We start from the raw sequence: 18,043 nt of genomic DNA on the forward strand, positions 1-18,043 counted from the left end.
ATAGTCCCTCATAATCTTCTTCTAGTTTCGTCCCTGATTGCAAGAGTGCAAGTGTGGTTGCAAGCTTTACAACAATGGTGGTCTTGGGCCTAAAAAATTATTATTTGTTAAAATGAAATTATGAAAAATATTTACATACAAAATGATATTATAATAATATTTTTATAATTATAAACTATAGTGATGATTTTTTAACTTTCAATGAATAGATATAAATGAGACAAATTATAAAAAAAAAAATTATATAAATTTTGTTTGTATAAAATTACCTTTAAGTTATGTGTGTATATTATGTAGTGCCATGCCAGCGGTGGCTGCAAAGCAATGCATTTGTAATTTTACATCAAAATTTTTGGATAATTTGATAAATGAGCAAATTGAGTTGACTTTGAAAACGGTTTAGTAATTATTTGCTAGACGTGTAATTTTAAATTAATCGAATTATAATTTTGAAAAAAAATATAAGAATTTTATGGGAATTTTTAATATATAAAAAAAGTGAAAAAACTTCCAAAGATGTTATGAATTGTGTATTTTATATAAAACTCCATTTGATTAGAAAAAAAAATGGTGAAAAGAAAAAAAAGGTAGAAAGTAAAGAAACTGAAAGAAAAATATTTTATTGAAAGCATTTCATTATGATGAAAATTTTGCAAAGAGAATTTTAGAATTTTAATTATAAAAAAATCCTTTGTATTGACGAGTTTTCTTTTTGGCAAGAAATTAAAAATTGATTACCATTCTAATTTTAATTGTACAGAAAAATTATTATTATTATTATTATTATTATTATTATTATTATTATTATTAATTTTCATCAAGTTCACACTTAAAAAACTTAGAAAAAAATTATTTATTTATTTATTTTTAATCTTTTTCACACTTTTTAATTATTTAGTGGTATAATACTTTTGTTAATAGTTAGGAGATAACAAAGGTGTTTGGGATAATTAATTTTGGCTAAAATAATTAATAAAAACAAAAAATACTAAAATAGTCACATCATATATATCAACCAATTACTTTTTATTTTACAACTATATATTCAATTATAAAAAAAAAAATTACAAATCATTCCAACCACAATTTTTTTTAATCTAATAAAATAACAAAAAAAACCAAAAAATCAATTAAAATAATCAAATTCTCAAATGAGAGCTTAGAGTATTCACAATGGAATAGCTAAAATTGTTTGTTAAAAAGTGTGTTATATGATAAAAAGTGATAAAAGTGGGGCCCAAAAATATGTGTTAAGGTGTGTTAAGAGTTTGTTAATTTTAAAGAGTGAGTGATGGTGCAATGAATGTGTTAAAATGTGTGTTAAGTGTATATATATAAATAATAAATAAAATAGTATAAATAATATGTGTTAAAGATGTGTGTATTTTATATATATAAATAATATGTGTTAAGATGGAATGAATGAAAATAGGAAAGTTGGGCTGGACATTCAGCGGGTCAACTGGTCGGTTGACTGGTCAAAGGCAAATTTATTTATTTTTTTTTGTGAAGGGTCAGGACGTTCGGGGGGATGACCGGCCGGACGTTCGGGGGGATGACCGGCTAGACATCCGGTCGGATGACCCCAAGGCATTTTCCCACGTCCCCCTCTCCCTCTTCCCACTTTCTCTAACAAGCTAAAACGCAAGCCACAATTAACAAAGAAGTTAACAACTGACACTAACAAAACCCACTAACACATTACTTAACACTTTCATTGTGAGATCTAAACATTACTGTAGCTAGCTAAAATTTGGCCACTGACACTAACACAATCACTAACACGTCCTTTTGTGGATGTTCTTAGGCCTCATTTAGGAACAAACTATTTTAGCAAGTTTTTAATTTTTTGATTAAAATATGAGGTAAAAAAATTAATATGTTTGGAATGATTTTTAAATTTTTTACTAAAAGATGTGTAAAAAGTAGAGAGAAAAGTAAATTTTTGACTATTTGGTATAGATTATAAACTTTTTTATTTTTAGGCTAAAAGTACTTCGTGCTGGGGCAGGGCAATGTGGGCATAGGGTTATCCGAACCGTACAGCCTACCCAATCTGAATCGATCCGCATATAAATGGGCGGTTTCACAGATACAATGTGGACAAATAGGGTTTGAAATATGGTATGATTGTGGGTTGCAGGTCTAACCCGCACCCGCAAAAATCTGTCCGCACATGGATTTTTTTTTTTTTTAAAAACCTAGACTGTTATTATTTTATTATTACATTTTGAATAAATATAAAAGTTAATGAAGAATTACTTTTAGGTAAGTTTAGGATTTTAATTTAATTGTATTGTTGGGTAGTAGATAGTGAATGAGATTGATAACCTAATTTAGGATTTTAAATGATGTACTTGTGTTAGTTTATGATTTGATTTAAAAGTTTAGGATTTTGAATGATTTGTTTGTGTTAGGAATTAATTTTGTTGTGTTTTCAATTTTATAAGTTTCATTAATTATTAATGTTAGAGCATTTTAGAAAATGAAGGAAAAATGACCCAAATTAAATATTTATAAAATGGGAAAAAAAAAGGCTTTAAAATAAATTTTTGAAGAAAAAAGTCCAATCATCAAACCGCTTGTACATCCGCGAACCCTATCCGTACAAACTGCAACCCGCACTGCGGGCGGTTGCAGGTTGAATTTTCCCCAAACCGCATACATATGGACGGGTCCAAACCAATTCATAAACCATCTAAAACCAAACTGTGACCACCCCTACTGCATGTCAAACGAAGTCTTAATAAGTTTACATAGTAAATAAAAGGATAAATTACAAACACACCCCTAGAGGTTTACTTAAATTATAAATTACTCCCCTTGGTTCTAGATATTATATTATGCCCCTTAAGATTTTTAATTTCATAACAAATAGATCCTTTTATTAATAAATCATCAAGTTAATTAACAGTTTTTAATAATATTAAAATTTTATTTCAATTAATAATTTAGATAATTTTATTATTTTATAGGTGAACAGTTAGAAATTTCACTTTTTCAATTAATTTTGTTAAATAAAAAATTCTGATAGGGAGGTATTTGTAATTTTCCAAACCATAAGAGACAATTCGTATTTTAAGTAAATTTCAGGAGTATATTGTAATTTATCCTAAATAAAACATAAAATTTTGGGAGTATTCAAATACTTTTTCCAAAAAGTAGGGGCACAATTGCAAACATAAAAATGTTTGATAGTCAGAAAAGGAGGGACTCGAATGGTCCGAATGGGTGTTTATCGAACGTCCGCTCAAATGATCGGGTGAAAATTTGTCTACTACAATTGTCACATTTATCGACCGCGACTGTCAGCCTTCTAGTTAGACGACCGGCTGAACGTTCACCCGGACGATCGAGTGAAAACTTTGTCTAATACGGTTGTCATTTTTGTTGACCGTAGCTTGACACCTCCTCATCAAATGACCAACCGAACATCCGTCCAAATGACCAGTAAAACAGATTTTGAGTCATTCGAGTCAACTTCTTTTCCACACTACCAAGCATTGCTCTTGCACACATATGCAACAAATTTTCAGTTTCGGACTCACATTCGATACTTTCTCTCTCACCCCAGCATAATTAATTTAAAAAGAAAAAAAAAGAAAAAGAAAAATCCATAGCTTTTCTCAATCAGCTCTCAGTTTCTCTCTGATTTAAGAAACGAACCGTATCTCCACAACACACTCTCTCTCTCTCAATTCTCATCTCTCTGTCTCTCTTTCTCTCTCTCTCTCTCTAAACTGTTTTTCTCTCTCTATATTCGCCGGCGACATGTTCAATGCAACTTTCCGGCACCGTCGCCGGCGTTCAACCATCTAGAGAACCGATCAAACCTCCTACAATTTCTCCGGCGGCGTCGCGGCGCCTTTCCGGCGAGATTCAAATAATTCTCCGCCGATTTTGACCTTTTCTCGATCAGACAAAATCTCCGCAATCTTGACACCGACCTCTTTGTTCGGTTCAATTTTGTTGTTTTGTATTTAATTTTTGTTTTGTTTTTTTTCACACAATCATTTGAAGCAGAGTTCTCGAGAAAATCAGCCGGGAAATATTGATTCTCCGTTGGTCTCGCCGGAATATTGAATCGTGACCGGAGGGCCCTGCAAATTGAGGTTTTGCTTCGTCATACTTGTATTGTATTGTAAGTTATATTCAATACTTGGTTGGATTGATTGTTTTTGAGTATGGAGTGTGATAGCAGTGATTTAATAGGATGATGGATATGTGGAATTATAGCAGTGATTTAATAGGATGATGGATAAAATAATAGACAGAGAACAGTAACATGCAAAGATCGGAATATTTTTTCTGGTTACAGGGAAAGTGATTGAGAATTGAATTTGTGAATTTGTCAATCAAATTGGTGTTGTTTTGGGGGTAAATTTGCATAGTTTAGTTGGGGGGGTATACTAAAGATTTGATAACATGGCATTACATACTGATAGGTCGAAGAAACAATTAAGTCCGTATAAGAAAAATAGGTCGTGCTCAGAGTATGTGATCGAGGAAGAAGAAGAAGAAGAAGAAGAAGAAGAAAGTGGTGTGTCGGAAATGGGGTCGGAGAGAAGAGTTTATGATGGTCGAAAAAAATTGGGACCAAGTGATTCTTTTCTACCTGGTCTACATGATGATGTTGCTTTGACTTGTCTTGCTTGGGTTTGTAGATCTGATTATGCTTCCTTGTCTTGCTTGAATATGAGGTTTAATTCACTAATGAAAAGGGGGTACTTGTATGATTTGAGGAAGCAATTGGCGATTGTGGAGCATTGGGTGTACATGGTTTGTGATCCAAGGGGATGGGAGGCATTTGATCCCAGGAGAAATAAGTGGATGACATTGCCGAAAATCCCATGTGATGAGTGTTTCAACCATGCAGATAAGGAGTCGTTGACTGTGGGCAGTGAATTGCTGGTTTTTGGCCGTGAATTGTTTGATTTTGCCATTTGGAAGTACAGATTAATTTGTCAGAAATGGGTGAAGTGTGAAGGAATGAATCACCCTCGTTGTTTGTTTGGGTCTGGTAGTCTAGGTTCAATTGCTATCATTGCAGGAGGGAGTGACAAGAATGGGAATATTTTGAAATCTGCTGAGCTATACGATTCGAAAACTGGTAGATGGGAAATGTTGCCCAAGATGCACTCTCCGCGTAGATTGTGCTCAGGCTTTTTTATGGATGGCAAATTTTACGTGATTGGTGGAATGACAAGTCCTACTGATTCATTGACTTGTGGAGAGGAGTATGATCTTAAGTCAAGGAAGTGGAGGAAAATCGAGGGCATGTATCCAAATGTCAATAGGGCTGCTCAAGCACCTCCACTTGTGGCTGTTGTTGATAACGAACTATATGCAGTTGAGTATTTGACGAACATGGTGAAGAAGTATGACAAGGAGAAGAACTCGTGGAATGTGTTGGGAAGGCTTCCAGTGAGGGCTGATTCGTCCAATGGTTGGGGCTTGGCTTTTAAGGCCTGTGGAAAGGAACTTCTTGTAGTGGGCGGGCAAAGGGGCCCAGAAGGTGAAGCCATTGTTCTGAACTCATGGTGCCCAAAGTCAGGCGTCCAAAACGGCACTTTGGATTGGAAAGTAATTGGTATGAAAGAGCATGTTGGCGTGTTTGTGTACAATTGTGCTGTGATGGGTTGCTGAGGATTTTTGTATTTTGACTCACTTGGAGGATCATGTATCTTAATGTGACCTAGCCTTCATTTGCTTGCATGTTTACCTGATTGACCAGAATTATTTGAGGAGCTAGCTTCTCTGAAGATGAGAACTTGTTTTTATTCTCTTTTAACATTCCTGAATTGGATGTACCTCACATCCATGATCATGCTATATGTGTGCTTTCAAGGCCACTGGATAGAAGTAATGTTGGTTTTTATCTTTTTTGTTTTTTCCAAGTTATGTTTCTGATTCACAGCAAACTGCTTCATACCAATAAATTGCAAAATTTCATTATTTAGTGATTTGGGGTTATTTATTTCAAGCTTCATTCTATGATATACTTTTGGAAAATATGTCTTAGCTTTCATTTTTTTTTTTTGCTTCAGATCCACTGCAGAATTTCAATTCATGAATATTGAAGAATTTTTAGTGACTTGATCTCTGACTTCTACAGCTTTATCTTATCCTGCACTGCTTTCACAATTGGCTTCTTAATTTAGCAATCAACTATACTTATATTCTATATATATTAGTGAATAAATATGAATAGAACAGCTTTTACACGAGCTTTGGATCTGCCACACATTCTTGTAGGGCATCAAAACTATACATATCCTAGTTTCAGACAAACATAACAACTGACGTAGCCTTGATTATGAGAACACAATTCAAATCGAAAGATATTTTCCACTGTGCTTTTCTGTTTAAGGTTTTATATAAATTCTCTAGGATACGAAGATACTAAATACAGTTTTGCACACTGTAGCTTATGTGGTAATAGATGTTTGAATGATCTTCTTACTTGAGCTTAGAGCTAATTCAATGTGGTCAAGCAGGTTTTCATGATTTAATATAGGATTTGTTTGTTTCTTTAATTCACTCTGTAGGGGACTTGTTGGGGCCAAAAGTGAGCCTCTTTTTGCTTAGTTTTGTTGCTTCTATTTTCTTGTTTATCTCATTGAAGCTTAATATTACAAGGATGTTTGAGCAATTCATTCACCTGGGTTGATGTGGAGTAACATCAACTAATTTCATTCTTTAATCAGGTATTAGTTCTCCTCATCCATTCCTGAATTATAATATGAAACATACCATCACTTTTTTGAATCGGCGGCAGATAGGCTGCATAAATTGAAAGAATGAACCAATCACTTCAGGAGCAAGTTCTTCAGCTCCTGTTTCATGATTTTTTTTTTTTTTTTTGTGCTGTGATTTGAAAGAATTTGGATTAAATGCATGATGAACTCCCAATATGTTGTTATTACTTGCTAAATTAGAATGCAAACATATTTTTGATCAAATATGCACACTGAGCTCCCAATGTGTTATATGTTGTTATTACTTGTTAAATTAGAATGCATTAGTTTTGCATCCCAATTGAAAATAAATCCCTCTAGATTAGGGATTCTAGTATTTTTTATTTTTTATTTTTTTTCCATAAATGGGTTGTTATTTTATTTTATTTTTTTAACTAGAAGTGGAGCACATCAATTGTAGGCGAACCAGTCCAGATTAGGGCTTCTAGTAACAAACAAACTAAACAAGCCTTCCATAAATGGGTTATTATTTTATTTTATTTTATTTTTAATTATTTATTTATTTTTATAGCAAGAAGTGGAGGAGCATATCAATTGTGGTGGGTGACATGTGGGAACTGACAAGCCACCTTACCAGAAATTCTCTAAATTTGGCAATACCTTTAGCTTTAGTAGACAGGTCATCCTTACCATAACTAGTAAAAGGCCCATGTGCTTCACTGCTCACTTTGCCTGGAGTTGAGTGGCTCACTTGGTTGTGCCTGTTTGGTTGTACTTGTGCAAATAAAAATCATTTTATTACAGTGACACCCCCCTTGAATTTCTTTGATATGACATGGTCACCTCCCTTACTCTCTGAAATTACACTGATACCCCTCTTGTCATTTAACACCATTCAATACAATGATAAAATTACTACAATAATCTTGTTTGATTAGGCAAATTTGCATCTAAAGTAAGGAGAGAGAAAAAGAAGAGTAAAAAAAGAAGGAAAAGAGGTCAGCCACGACCATCATCTCTCTTCATTGACCATCTCACTAGCTTATATTATTCATTTTTCACTACTGTCTTTTTATTCCATAACTACTGAAGTTACTATCCCGATCTACTACTTATTTGGCTATTATTGTAGAAAACGTAATGGTAGAGGACTAAATATTTTACCAAATGTCTCACGTAGATGTGGGACGTACATCTCACATTCATGTGAAATATTTAGTCAAAAATTTGAGATTCTTAACATTAACCTTGTAGAAAACACCCAATCAATCAATTCTTTCAAACTACCACCTCCTTAACCAACCAATTGTGGTGAGTGACACAAAACAAGCTCCATTCAATTCTTTCAGATCACCACCTCCTCAACCAACCAATTGTGGTGAGTTGCATAAAACAATAGAGCCAAAAATAAATAAAATAATAAAATAATAATAATAATAATAATATAGAAAACATCATCACCACTGTTTCTGTTTACACCACTGCAATGAACGAAGGAGATTTGTTATCACATTGAGTGCACCCACCACCACAGCATCCCTTTCCTAACCACCACTAACAAACCAACCCCTCCCACCACCACTACCCAAGACGGGTCCTCCCCTGTATGGTCCCACAAGATCATAAAATTAGATGGGGACAATGGCCAACCTCCGCAAATGACTAGATCAGTCCCACAACCATCTCCACCACCAAATCCCTCTAACCACACCTCATTCCGCCCATGCCTCCCCAACTACAGACCCATAATTTCACCAATCACCTCCATGAGAAACCCACTACCTACCTACCTTGTACGTAAGTCATCCGATTTTGGCATTACCATTTGTTGGCTTTGCGATCTATCAACATTTCCATCAAACCAAAGATAAAAAAAAACATATGCTTATGATATCTTTAGGTAGTGTTTGGATCTTTGATCTGTAGATGAAAAAGAACAACACGGTGAAAAGAGAAAAATACATTTAACTTGTGCTAATAGATAGGAGTATAGTCGATAGATACAAATAGACAAGCATTAGAGAGGAAAATAACGTGGAGTATCAACCCTTTAATTGGAATTTTGGATGTTGAATAAAGAAAAACAGAGGAAAATTGAATTTCCCTGATAAAGATGAGCAAGTGAAGAAACCTTTTATATTGTGGTTAAAAAATAAAATAGAAATGGGTTTTTTAGTTTTGTAGAAAATGGTAAATAATTAGCTCTCTATCTCTCATAAAATGAAAACAAACCAGCACAAATATCTAAACAAATCCAAAGTCCAAACACGAGAGAAGTGATGATCCCCATTTAAAAAGGGCAAAAAAAAAAAAAAAAAAAAAAAAAAAAAATCCCTCCAGAAACTTGAAATCTTTTTCTTTCATCAGTAACCATGGAATAATCAAGTAAAAAAATGATTCCTCCACCATTCTTTTCATTTCTCTTCAACTCAAGTTCATAACAAAATTGTTAACAAACAATGCACTGAAACATTTGAAATCAAACGGCATTTGAGGCAGTACCAACATGGCGTCCCTGATAGAAAACTTTGCGGAACATAAATTAAAAATTATTAAGGATTCAATTTTATACATGAAAATTATATGAATTTCAACTATACAAAATAAGTGTATACGTATCTTGATCCATGATAGTATGAAAACTTTTTTGAGGAAGAACAACCTTGAATAGAAGACCTTGACCTTTAAGTTCTTTATTTGTCTAAAATCTTCAAACCACTTCTCTCTCTCTCTAGGCGATTGGGAGCCTTCTTGTGGTGACAACTTGAGTTTTGTGATGGAGATTGTGGTTTGGGACCTTACACTATTTATACTAATATTCTTCCCATCAAAGAATTCATTCATTCAATGAATTTTATTAAATAGATTAACGTATCTTTTACATTCATGATACATAATGCATCTTCCATATTAATGAACTCATTAGATAGATTAATATATGAAAAATCTAGAAATCGCCTAGAAATTGATTTGTGATTATGTATCAATTTTAAGCAGTAAATAACAATCTCAATCAAACAATCAAGACAAATTGACACAATGATTTTAATGTGGAAAAATTACAATTGGAGCGCCTCCAATTGTGATAAAAAAAACTACGGGCCAAAGCCACAAAACAATCCTCTAAGAAGACAAAAGGAATTACACAAGTGTACTTTTAATTACCTATCGAATCCACACTTGAATCGAACCGACCCCTATATGCCTCTTCCACCACGGTCTTCACCTCAGAATTGTCTTGCCCAACGTTGAATCCATAACGCTGATATTGTATCCACGATGATGAGCCACTTTAGAATCCAGCAAAGCTTCAGGCCCAAATTCCACGAAATTCACCGAAGAACAACTCTCTCTTTTTTAAATAAACCAAACTAAACAAACCGTTTGATATAATTCACTCAATTTATGATTAAACTCTCACAGATATCAAAGGAAACCAGCAAAGAAGCTCTAGATGAAAACCCCAATACCCAATAAGAAAATCTGGAAGTCGTACCCTAAAATCGGACTGAAACACATATTTATTGAAAACAGATCCGCGATCTCCGCTCGAGCGCAGGAATGACCGCTCGAGCGAGAAAAAACAACTCCTAGTACTTTTACAGGCGAATGAAACTTCTAAAAGGTCGTGATCTCCGCTCGAGCACAGGAATGGCGCTCGAGCGGACAAACAACTTCGATTGCAATTTTGCTTTTTGCTACGAGGGTGGTGCCCCTCGACCCCGTCGGGCCCTGCCCCGAACCTGCCAAGGGGTGCTGCCCCCTGGACCCCCGCGAGCTGACCGGGCAGCTCGATTCCCAACATAGTCAGCGAAGTGACAATTATGAAAGAATTAACTTCTGAAACATCTCTACAAGGCCCAATTCGGGTTGGATTTGCATCTAAAACTCAAAACCTCACTAAAATAAAAGATCGAATACAATTACAACTGAAAGGAGTTTTGTCAAACGAGATTGCCAAGAATAAAAACCTAACAATGTATCTTCTACATCCATAATAGATACATAATGCATCTCTAAAATTCATTCATAATGAATCTATCGCATTCAATGCATTGACACTATCTCCATTAGTCTTCTATACATTATGTATATATAGGTGCATTCATCAATGATTAGTCACCATCTAATTGATATACATGTATCTTACTTAATGAGATGAATCTAGTATAATTATATATAAGCCACATTAAGCCATATTTAGGAAAAATTCTTATAATCTCTCACTTGGCTTGCATGATTATATTATGTCACTAGATTATCATAATATGGCCAACGTTCTCCCATTAGAAGATTGCACAATCACCATTAGATTCTGTTCAATGAAATTATTAGCACCAAATCATTGTAGTCAGTGATTTACACATTGATCAAGACTGTACAATAGTTATAGTGTTAATATTTTCCATCAACATGAATAAGTGAATCTGAAATCACAGAGATCACATTAGCAACATAATGGTGATTAATGCTAATGATATAACGGTCCCGTTGTTTATATCTTCTTCTAAATTGTGCACAAGTATGAAGAATGAAAACAACAAACATAATCATTACTAACATAAGATGATTATAGCATAACATTTATCACGAACATAATACACTCATTTCAAGTCTAAACATGATAAACTTTCTACTAAGCCTATGTGCACAACATGTTCTTGAAAAACTTAGGTGTGAGACCTTTAGTTAAAGGATCTGCTAACATGAGTGTAGTGCCAATATGAGAGATGGAAACAGTCTGATTCAGAACCCTTTCTTTAACAACTAGATACTTGATATCAATATGCTTTGATCCTCCTGAAGTTTTGTTATTATTGGAGAATCGAACAGTAGCATCATCATCACAGTAAATCTGTAAGGGCCTCGAAATTGAATCGACAAGTTGTAATTTAGATATGAAATTCTTTAGCCATACTGCATGACATGTGGTTTCATAACATGCTATGAACTCTGCCTCTATAGTGGAAGAGACTGTCAGAGACTGCTTATGACTCTTCTATGAAATAGGTCCATTAGCAAGCATGAAAAATGTACCCAGAAGTGGATTTTCAAGTGTCTTTACATCCAGCATAATCAGCATCTGAATAACCAATTACCTCAAGGCTGTCTATTCTTTGATATGTGAGCATGTAATCCTTAGTGCCTTGTAAATATCGCAACACTTTTTTAACTGCTTTGTAATGATCAAGTTCAGGATTGCTTTGGTATCGACCAAGCATACCAACTACAAATGCTATTTCAGGACGTGTACAAACTTGAGCATACATAATGCTCCCAATTGCAGAGGCATAAGGAATTTATTTCATTTGTTCCCTTTCTAAATTATTTTTGGAACACTGAAATTCACTAAATTTATCACCCTTAACTATAGGGCAACACTACTTGAATAGTTCTGCATATTAAACTTTTTAAGAACCTTTTCGATATAGGCTCTTTGGGACAATCCTAAAATATCGCGAGACCTATCTCGATGAATTTCTATCACAATGACAAAAAAGGGTTCACCAAGATCTTTCATTTCAAAATTCCTCGTAAGGAATTACTTTGTCTCATGTATCATTCCCAAATTATTGTTAGCAAGCAATATATTATCAACATACAAAACTATAATGCATATATTGCTTCCACTGACTTTAAGGTAGACACATTGATCAACCACATTATCCTTAAAATCAAATTTGGTGAGAACTTCATGAAATTTGGGATACCATTGTCGAGATGCCTGCTTTAGACCATATATGGACTTCTTAAGCCTATAAACCATATTTTCCTTGCTTTCATCCTGAAAACCTTCAGGTTGGTCCATGTAGACCACTTCATGCAAGTCACCATTTAAAAAGGTTGTTTTAACGTCCATTTGATGTAACTCTAAATCATAATAAGTTACCGAGGCTATGACTATTCTCAAGGAATCCTTGTTCGAAACAGGAGAATAAGTTTTCTTATAGTTCATCCCTTTTCTTTGAGTGTATTCTTTAGCAACTAATCTGGCCTTGTATCTTTCGATATTGCCTTTAGGATCACGCTTGGTTTTAAAAACCCATTTGCATCCAAAAGTTTTGGCTCCCTTAGGTAATCCTACAAGATCCCAGACATTGTTGTCTTTCATGGATTTTAACTCATCTTTCATGGCATTTAACCATGGAGTTGCATTTTCATTTTTCATGGCTTGGGCATAAGAAATAAGATCGTTATCCAAGCCTAGATCACACTTATTTAGGTAAATCTCATAGTCATCTGATATGGCTGGTTGCTTTTCTCTTTGTGATCTGCGTAAAGGTTATTCTGCAACTGAGACAACTTCTTTTTCAATGTGAGAAATCTCTTGAGTACCAACATTATCCATAATAGGTTCAGGTACTTCATTTTCTTGGATAATCATGGAAGGCGTAAAAACACGATTTTCCTCCAAAGAAACATTTTTGAGATTCATACTCCCACTAATGTTTTCCTCCTCTAAGAACACAACATTTCTAGTTTCAACTATTCTTGTGCTATGAGTGGGACAATAGAATCTAAAACCATTTGATCTCTTAGGATATCCAATGAAATAACAACTTATAGTTCTAAGGTCTAATTTCTTTATTTGTGGGTTAAAAGTTTTTTATTTAGCAGGACAACCCCATACATGTAAATAATTCAAATTAGGTTTCCTACCAACCCAAAACTCATAAGGAGTTAAAGGCACAGCCTTACTAGGAACCCTATTAAGAACATGTACAACAATTTTTAATGCTTCACCCCCACAAGTAATCTAGCAAAGAAGAGTTACTCATCATGCTTCTCATCATGTCCAAAAGAGTACGATTTCGTCGCTCAGCTATACCATTTTGCTCAGGTGTATCGAGCATTGTGTAGTTAGCAATAATACCATTCTTAGGTAAAAATAAAGCAAAAGCACTTGGATTTTGACCCGACTCAGTGAATCTACCATAATATTTACCGCCTCTATCAGATTTTACATTTTTAATCCGTCTACCAAGTTGATTTTTAACTTCAGTTTTATAGAGTTTGAACATATCCAGTGCTTCTGATCTTTCACGAATAAGATACACATAAGTATACCTAGAAAAGTCATCAATAAAAGTAATAAAGTATTTATGTCCAGAAATAGTTGGAACAGTAAAGGGACTACACAAATCAGTATGAATTGTGTCTAATAATTCAGTAGTTCTAGTAGCACCATTTTTCTTTGTGTTTGTGTATTTTCCTTTAATACAATTCACACAAGTACTAAAATCAGAAAAATCAAGTGAACTTAAAATTCCGTCTTTAATAAGACGTTCCATCCTTTCTCTTGATATGTGGCCCAAGCCCTTATGCTACAACATGGATGAATTTTCATTCATTCGCTTTCTCTTTTTATTTACCAAGTCGCTTACATGAAAGGATAAAAGGGATTGTGCATAAATGGAATCTAAATTCAATGAATAAAGATTACCAGATAAAGTACCAGAACCAATCATATGAGAATTATGGAATAAAGACACTCTATTATTTCCAAACTTAAATTTGTAACCACAGGAATCAAGTTGTGAAATAGAAATTAGGTTTCTAGTAAAAACAAGAACATAAACTGTGTTTACTAAATCTAAAATGAAACCAGAGTCTAAAATTAGACGGAGGGTGCCAATAGCCTCAGCGCCCACTTCTATTCCATTCCCAATCGTAATGGTTCATTCTCTTTTATTTAATTTCTGACTTGTAAGTTATCCCTGCATGGAATTTGTAATGTGAATACTTGCACTAGTATCAATCCACCAAGAATTTGGTGGAACATCTACCAAAAAATATGCATAAGACACAAAGTATTGAGTGTTACCTTTCTTGTCCAACTGTAACAACCCCGACCTGTGATTATTTGATTAACCATGATTAATTATGCCTAATAAGTAATCAAGAAGAAATCCTGAGTTAATTGCATGTGTTATGTGCTATATGGGTTTTTATCTATCTAACGTAGGAATATCTGTTTCTGTTTCTGTTTTGTACTGTGAATTGAAGGCCTTATCAACATCTGGTTGTGAAATTGACTTGAATTACGTATTAGTTAGAATTTTTGAAACTTTATGGTAGGTTTAATTGAAATTCGATTCGAAATGAATTAATTAGAATAAAATAGTGTTCATTTGATTAGTGGTAAGCTCAATTGATTAAACTCCCTAATCAAGCCTATATAAGGCTAATTTAACTTATTGAGATCATTTTTGCACCTTCATTTCATCCTTTTTGAGCCCAAAAATATGAGAGAGCGAGATAAATTAGAGATTTGAGCTCAACTAAAGGGAATTGCTAGGAAGAAGAAGGATTGGACTTAGAGATTCAAGAATTAAGCCTCTAACTCTCGTCTTGGGAAGTCTAAGTAAGAATTCAACCTTTAGATTGTACAAATATGATGTGTAGAACTTGAACTCTAAAGAATTAGGTTGATTGATACAAGAATTGAGTTAGAATTGAACCATATCATGCATGCATGCTCATTTCATCACAATTTGAAATTGTTTTCAAAGAATTTCCTCTTGCATGTCCTTACCTTGATCTTCTTCTAAGAATTCAACATGTTTTTGAGTTAGACACCTCATTGAATCATGTTTTGAAAGCTTTGAACTTGTACCTTTACACGTATTATATATAATGACATGTTTTCACAATTTCAAGGTTGAACTTAAAGCAATTGACAAAGCTTTTGGACTTAATTTTGTGAAATGATTTAGAATTCACCATGTTTTATCCATTTACAAGTATTTCCTCAAGTTTCCTCAAGTTTTTGGCCCAGAAGACCGTGATTTGCAGCTTTGGAATTGAGTTAATCTAGAAATTTCAGATTCTGCCTCTTTGCTAGGGCGACTTATCTTGCGCTCGAGCGACCACCCTGAGTGTGTGCACGTCCGCTCGAGCGTGAAATGCATGCTCCCAGAAGTTTACCATTTTTGCAGACTGCTCGAGCGACAATAGTTGCGCTCGAGTGAGGACCTGAGTCTTACGCTCGAGTGACCGTCGAGCATCCGTGGAGCGTGAAAATCACACAACTAGTACTTTTGCAAAGTTTACAGACCGCTCGAGCGAGGGAAGTTGCGCTCGAGCGACCACTCACATTTTTCACGTCCGCTTAAACGAAGGAAGTTGCGCTCAAGTGAGACTCCTGTTTTCAACAAGTTTTGTAAAACATGTTCAAGTGCATTTGGGCATCCACATTGCATCCTAGGAATTCCTAGGCCATGATTAAGACTCAATAAGAAGTTAAGACTTAGAAACACACTAAGAATAAAACGAAAGAAGTTATGTTCCAACGAATGTATGTTTTATTATGTGTTTGTAGGTCACGCGCCACAAGTTATCTGATTTGTCTGTTCTGCAAGTAGAGCCATCTGTGAGTAATAACTTAGTAAAACTATGTTTAACTTTAATTATGTTCTGAATGATATGAATTAAGATCTGTTTTATGCAATGTTATATTTTGTGCATTGAATGATTGTCCAAGTTTTCGAAATGTATTTATGGCATCCTTAGCATAAGGCCCTTGCCCGGGGGTAATAATATCGTGGTCTACAAGCACAAGGCCCTTGCTCGGGAGTAACAATACCGCGGTTTCATAGCCCTTATCCGGGGGTAATAATATCGTGGCCTAAGTATATTACAAGTACCCGATACCGAAGGTTCCTTATGGAACTAACAAGCATGATAACGTTAATGGATGTACCATGTATGATTAAGAATAAACTCTGATTTTCGTATGTAGTTTGAACAAGAATATGAATATACATCTGTTTTTTATATGAATTCTGATTTTTGAATCTGTTATGGACATCATTCATTTAAATCCTTTACTCTGTTATTATTCACTGAGCTCTTGCTCACTATTTGTTTTATGTATGTAGGTGAGCAAGCGCGTGACCATGCCTAAGTTGCTGCTTGGAGTGTTTTTGAGTCAGCTAACCATTGTGCCTCCCAAGGAGGTTCCCTTTTGAGAAGTCAAGTTCTGTGAACCTCGTGAATATGTTTTTGCTTTGTTTTGCTTATCTGTGCATTGGGCTAAGTTCCCTTTTGGCATTATCTGTGTATTTGGGTGACATAAGACTAATGTATTTATAACGTCACATATACGATAGCACAGCTCTATGGACATTGTATATTTTCTATATTTGCTTCTGTAGCCCCTTACTATATGTTATTCTGTTAAGAGGCCTTTGGTAATCCAAGGATTACTAGTCGGTTACGACGTTAAACCTATAGAGGCGGGTTTGGGTCGTGACAGAGTGGTATCAGAGCACGTGATATACTGCACACATAAGTCCATATAAGCTATAAGGTGTCCGAGCAAAGAAGTAGGGACATTTCATGTGCATGTGTGGGTGTGTGAGTTGATTACTGTAACATCTGGATTTGAACATGAATTCAACTTGACCTCACATAAAGGAAACAAGTGGACTGAAACTGAATACTCTGAACATTGTGGAAAGGATTACTCCTTTATGCTTATTATTGTTTTGTTTACCTATAGCTAATGGAGAATGCAAGAAGTAATGATGCAAATGAATCCTCAGAGGCTCGTATGAGCCGAATGGAACAAATGATTATCGCTTTAATTGAAGCAATAACGCAGCAACAAAGACAACATCCGATACCTCCTCTGCCTCTTCCAATCCAAGTTGTGTTGGATAATAATGACATCATCAACCTAACGCAGAAATTCATGAAGATGAAACCTCCAACTTTCTTGGGTAGTATTGAACCGTTGAAAGTAGAGATATGGTTACATGAAATGGAGAAGTTATTTGAAGTGTTCCCCTGTACTGAGACTCAAAAAGTTTTATTGGCCACCTACACTCTTAAAGATGAAGCTCGAAGATGGTGGTTATTAATCCAAAATAGTAATGGGAATATGACCTGGGCTCAATTCAATGAGATCTTCTACAACAAGTATTTTCCTTAGTATTCTTGAGATCGGAGGTTTCTGAATTTCAAGAATTGAAGCAAGGCACGATGTCTGCAGCCAAGTATGAGGCTAAGTTTACTGAGTTAGCCAGATTTGCTCCTCATATGGTCGACACAAATTATAAGAAGACCCAGAAATTTGAAGGGGGCTTAGACCTGGATGTGTATAATCGAGTGGGTGTATTAAAATTGCCTACCTATGTGGAAGTACTTGATAGGGCATTGATGACAGAGGCCGTACTAGCAGCAAAGAGACAGACTAATGCTCCAACAATTGAATGAAGAGGTAAAAGATCTGGCTTCAATTTTCGAAAGGGCCGCTTATCTTTTGCAGGCAAAAAGCAAAATACTGGGTCTTCAAGTAGTTCAAGCCAAAGTAGTGGGTCTATGCCAGTTTATCCAGAATG

The 18,043-nt window shown here is 34.8% G+C and overlaps 1 protein-coding gene across 1 annotated transcript; it reads left to right on the plus strand.

The window, feature by feature from the left end:
* Positions 1-3,488: 3,488 nt before the first annotated feature.
* Positions 3,489-5,959, plus strand: LOC114308166 (F-box/kelch-repeat protein At5g60570). The gene has a single exon (XM_028253690.2). The coding sequence runs from the start codon at positions 4,426-4,428 to the stop codon at positions 5,644-5,646; it is 1,221 nt and encodes a 406-aa protein (XP_028109491.1). The 5' UTR covers positions 3,489-4,425; the 3' UTR covers positions 5,647-5,959.
* The last annotated feature ends 12,084 nt before the right edge of the window (positions 5,960-18,043 follow it).

The sequence above is a fragment of the Camellia sinensis genome, chromosome 12, assembly GCF_055761805.1.
Source record: "Camellia sinensis isolate YWXY chromosome 12, ASM5576180v1, whole genome shotgun sequence".
Lineage (NCBI taxonomy): Eukaryota > Viridiplantae > Streptophyta > Magnoliopsida > Ericales > Theaceae > Camellia > Camellia sinensis.

What these genes read in the sequence shown, in the direction of transcription:
- LOC114308166 (XM_028253690.2), top strand. Translation starts at nt 4,426, where the DNA reads ATGGCATTACATACTGATAGGTCGAAGAAACAATTAAGTCCGTATAAG.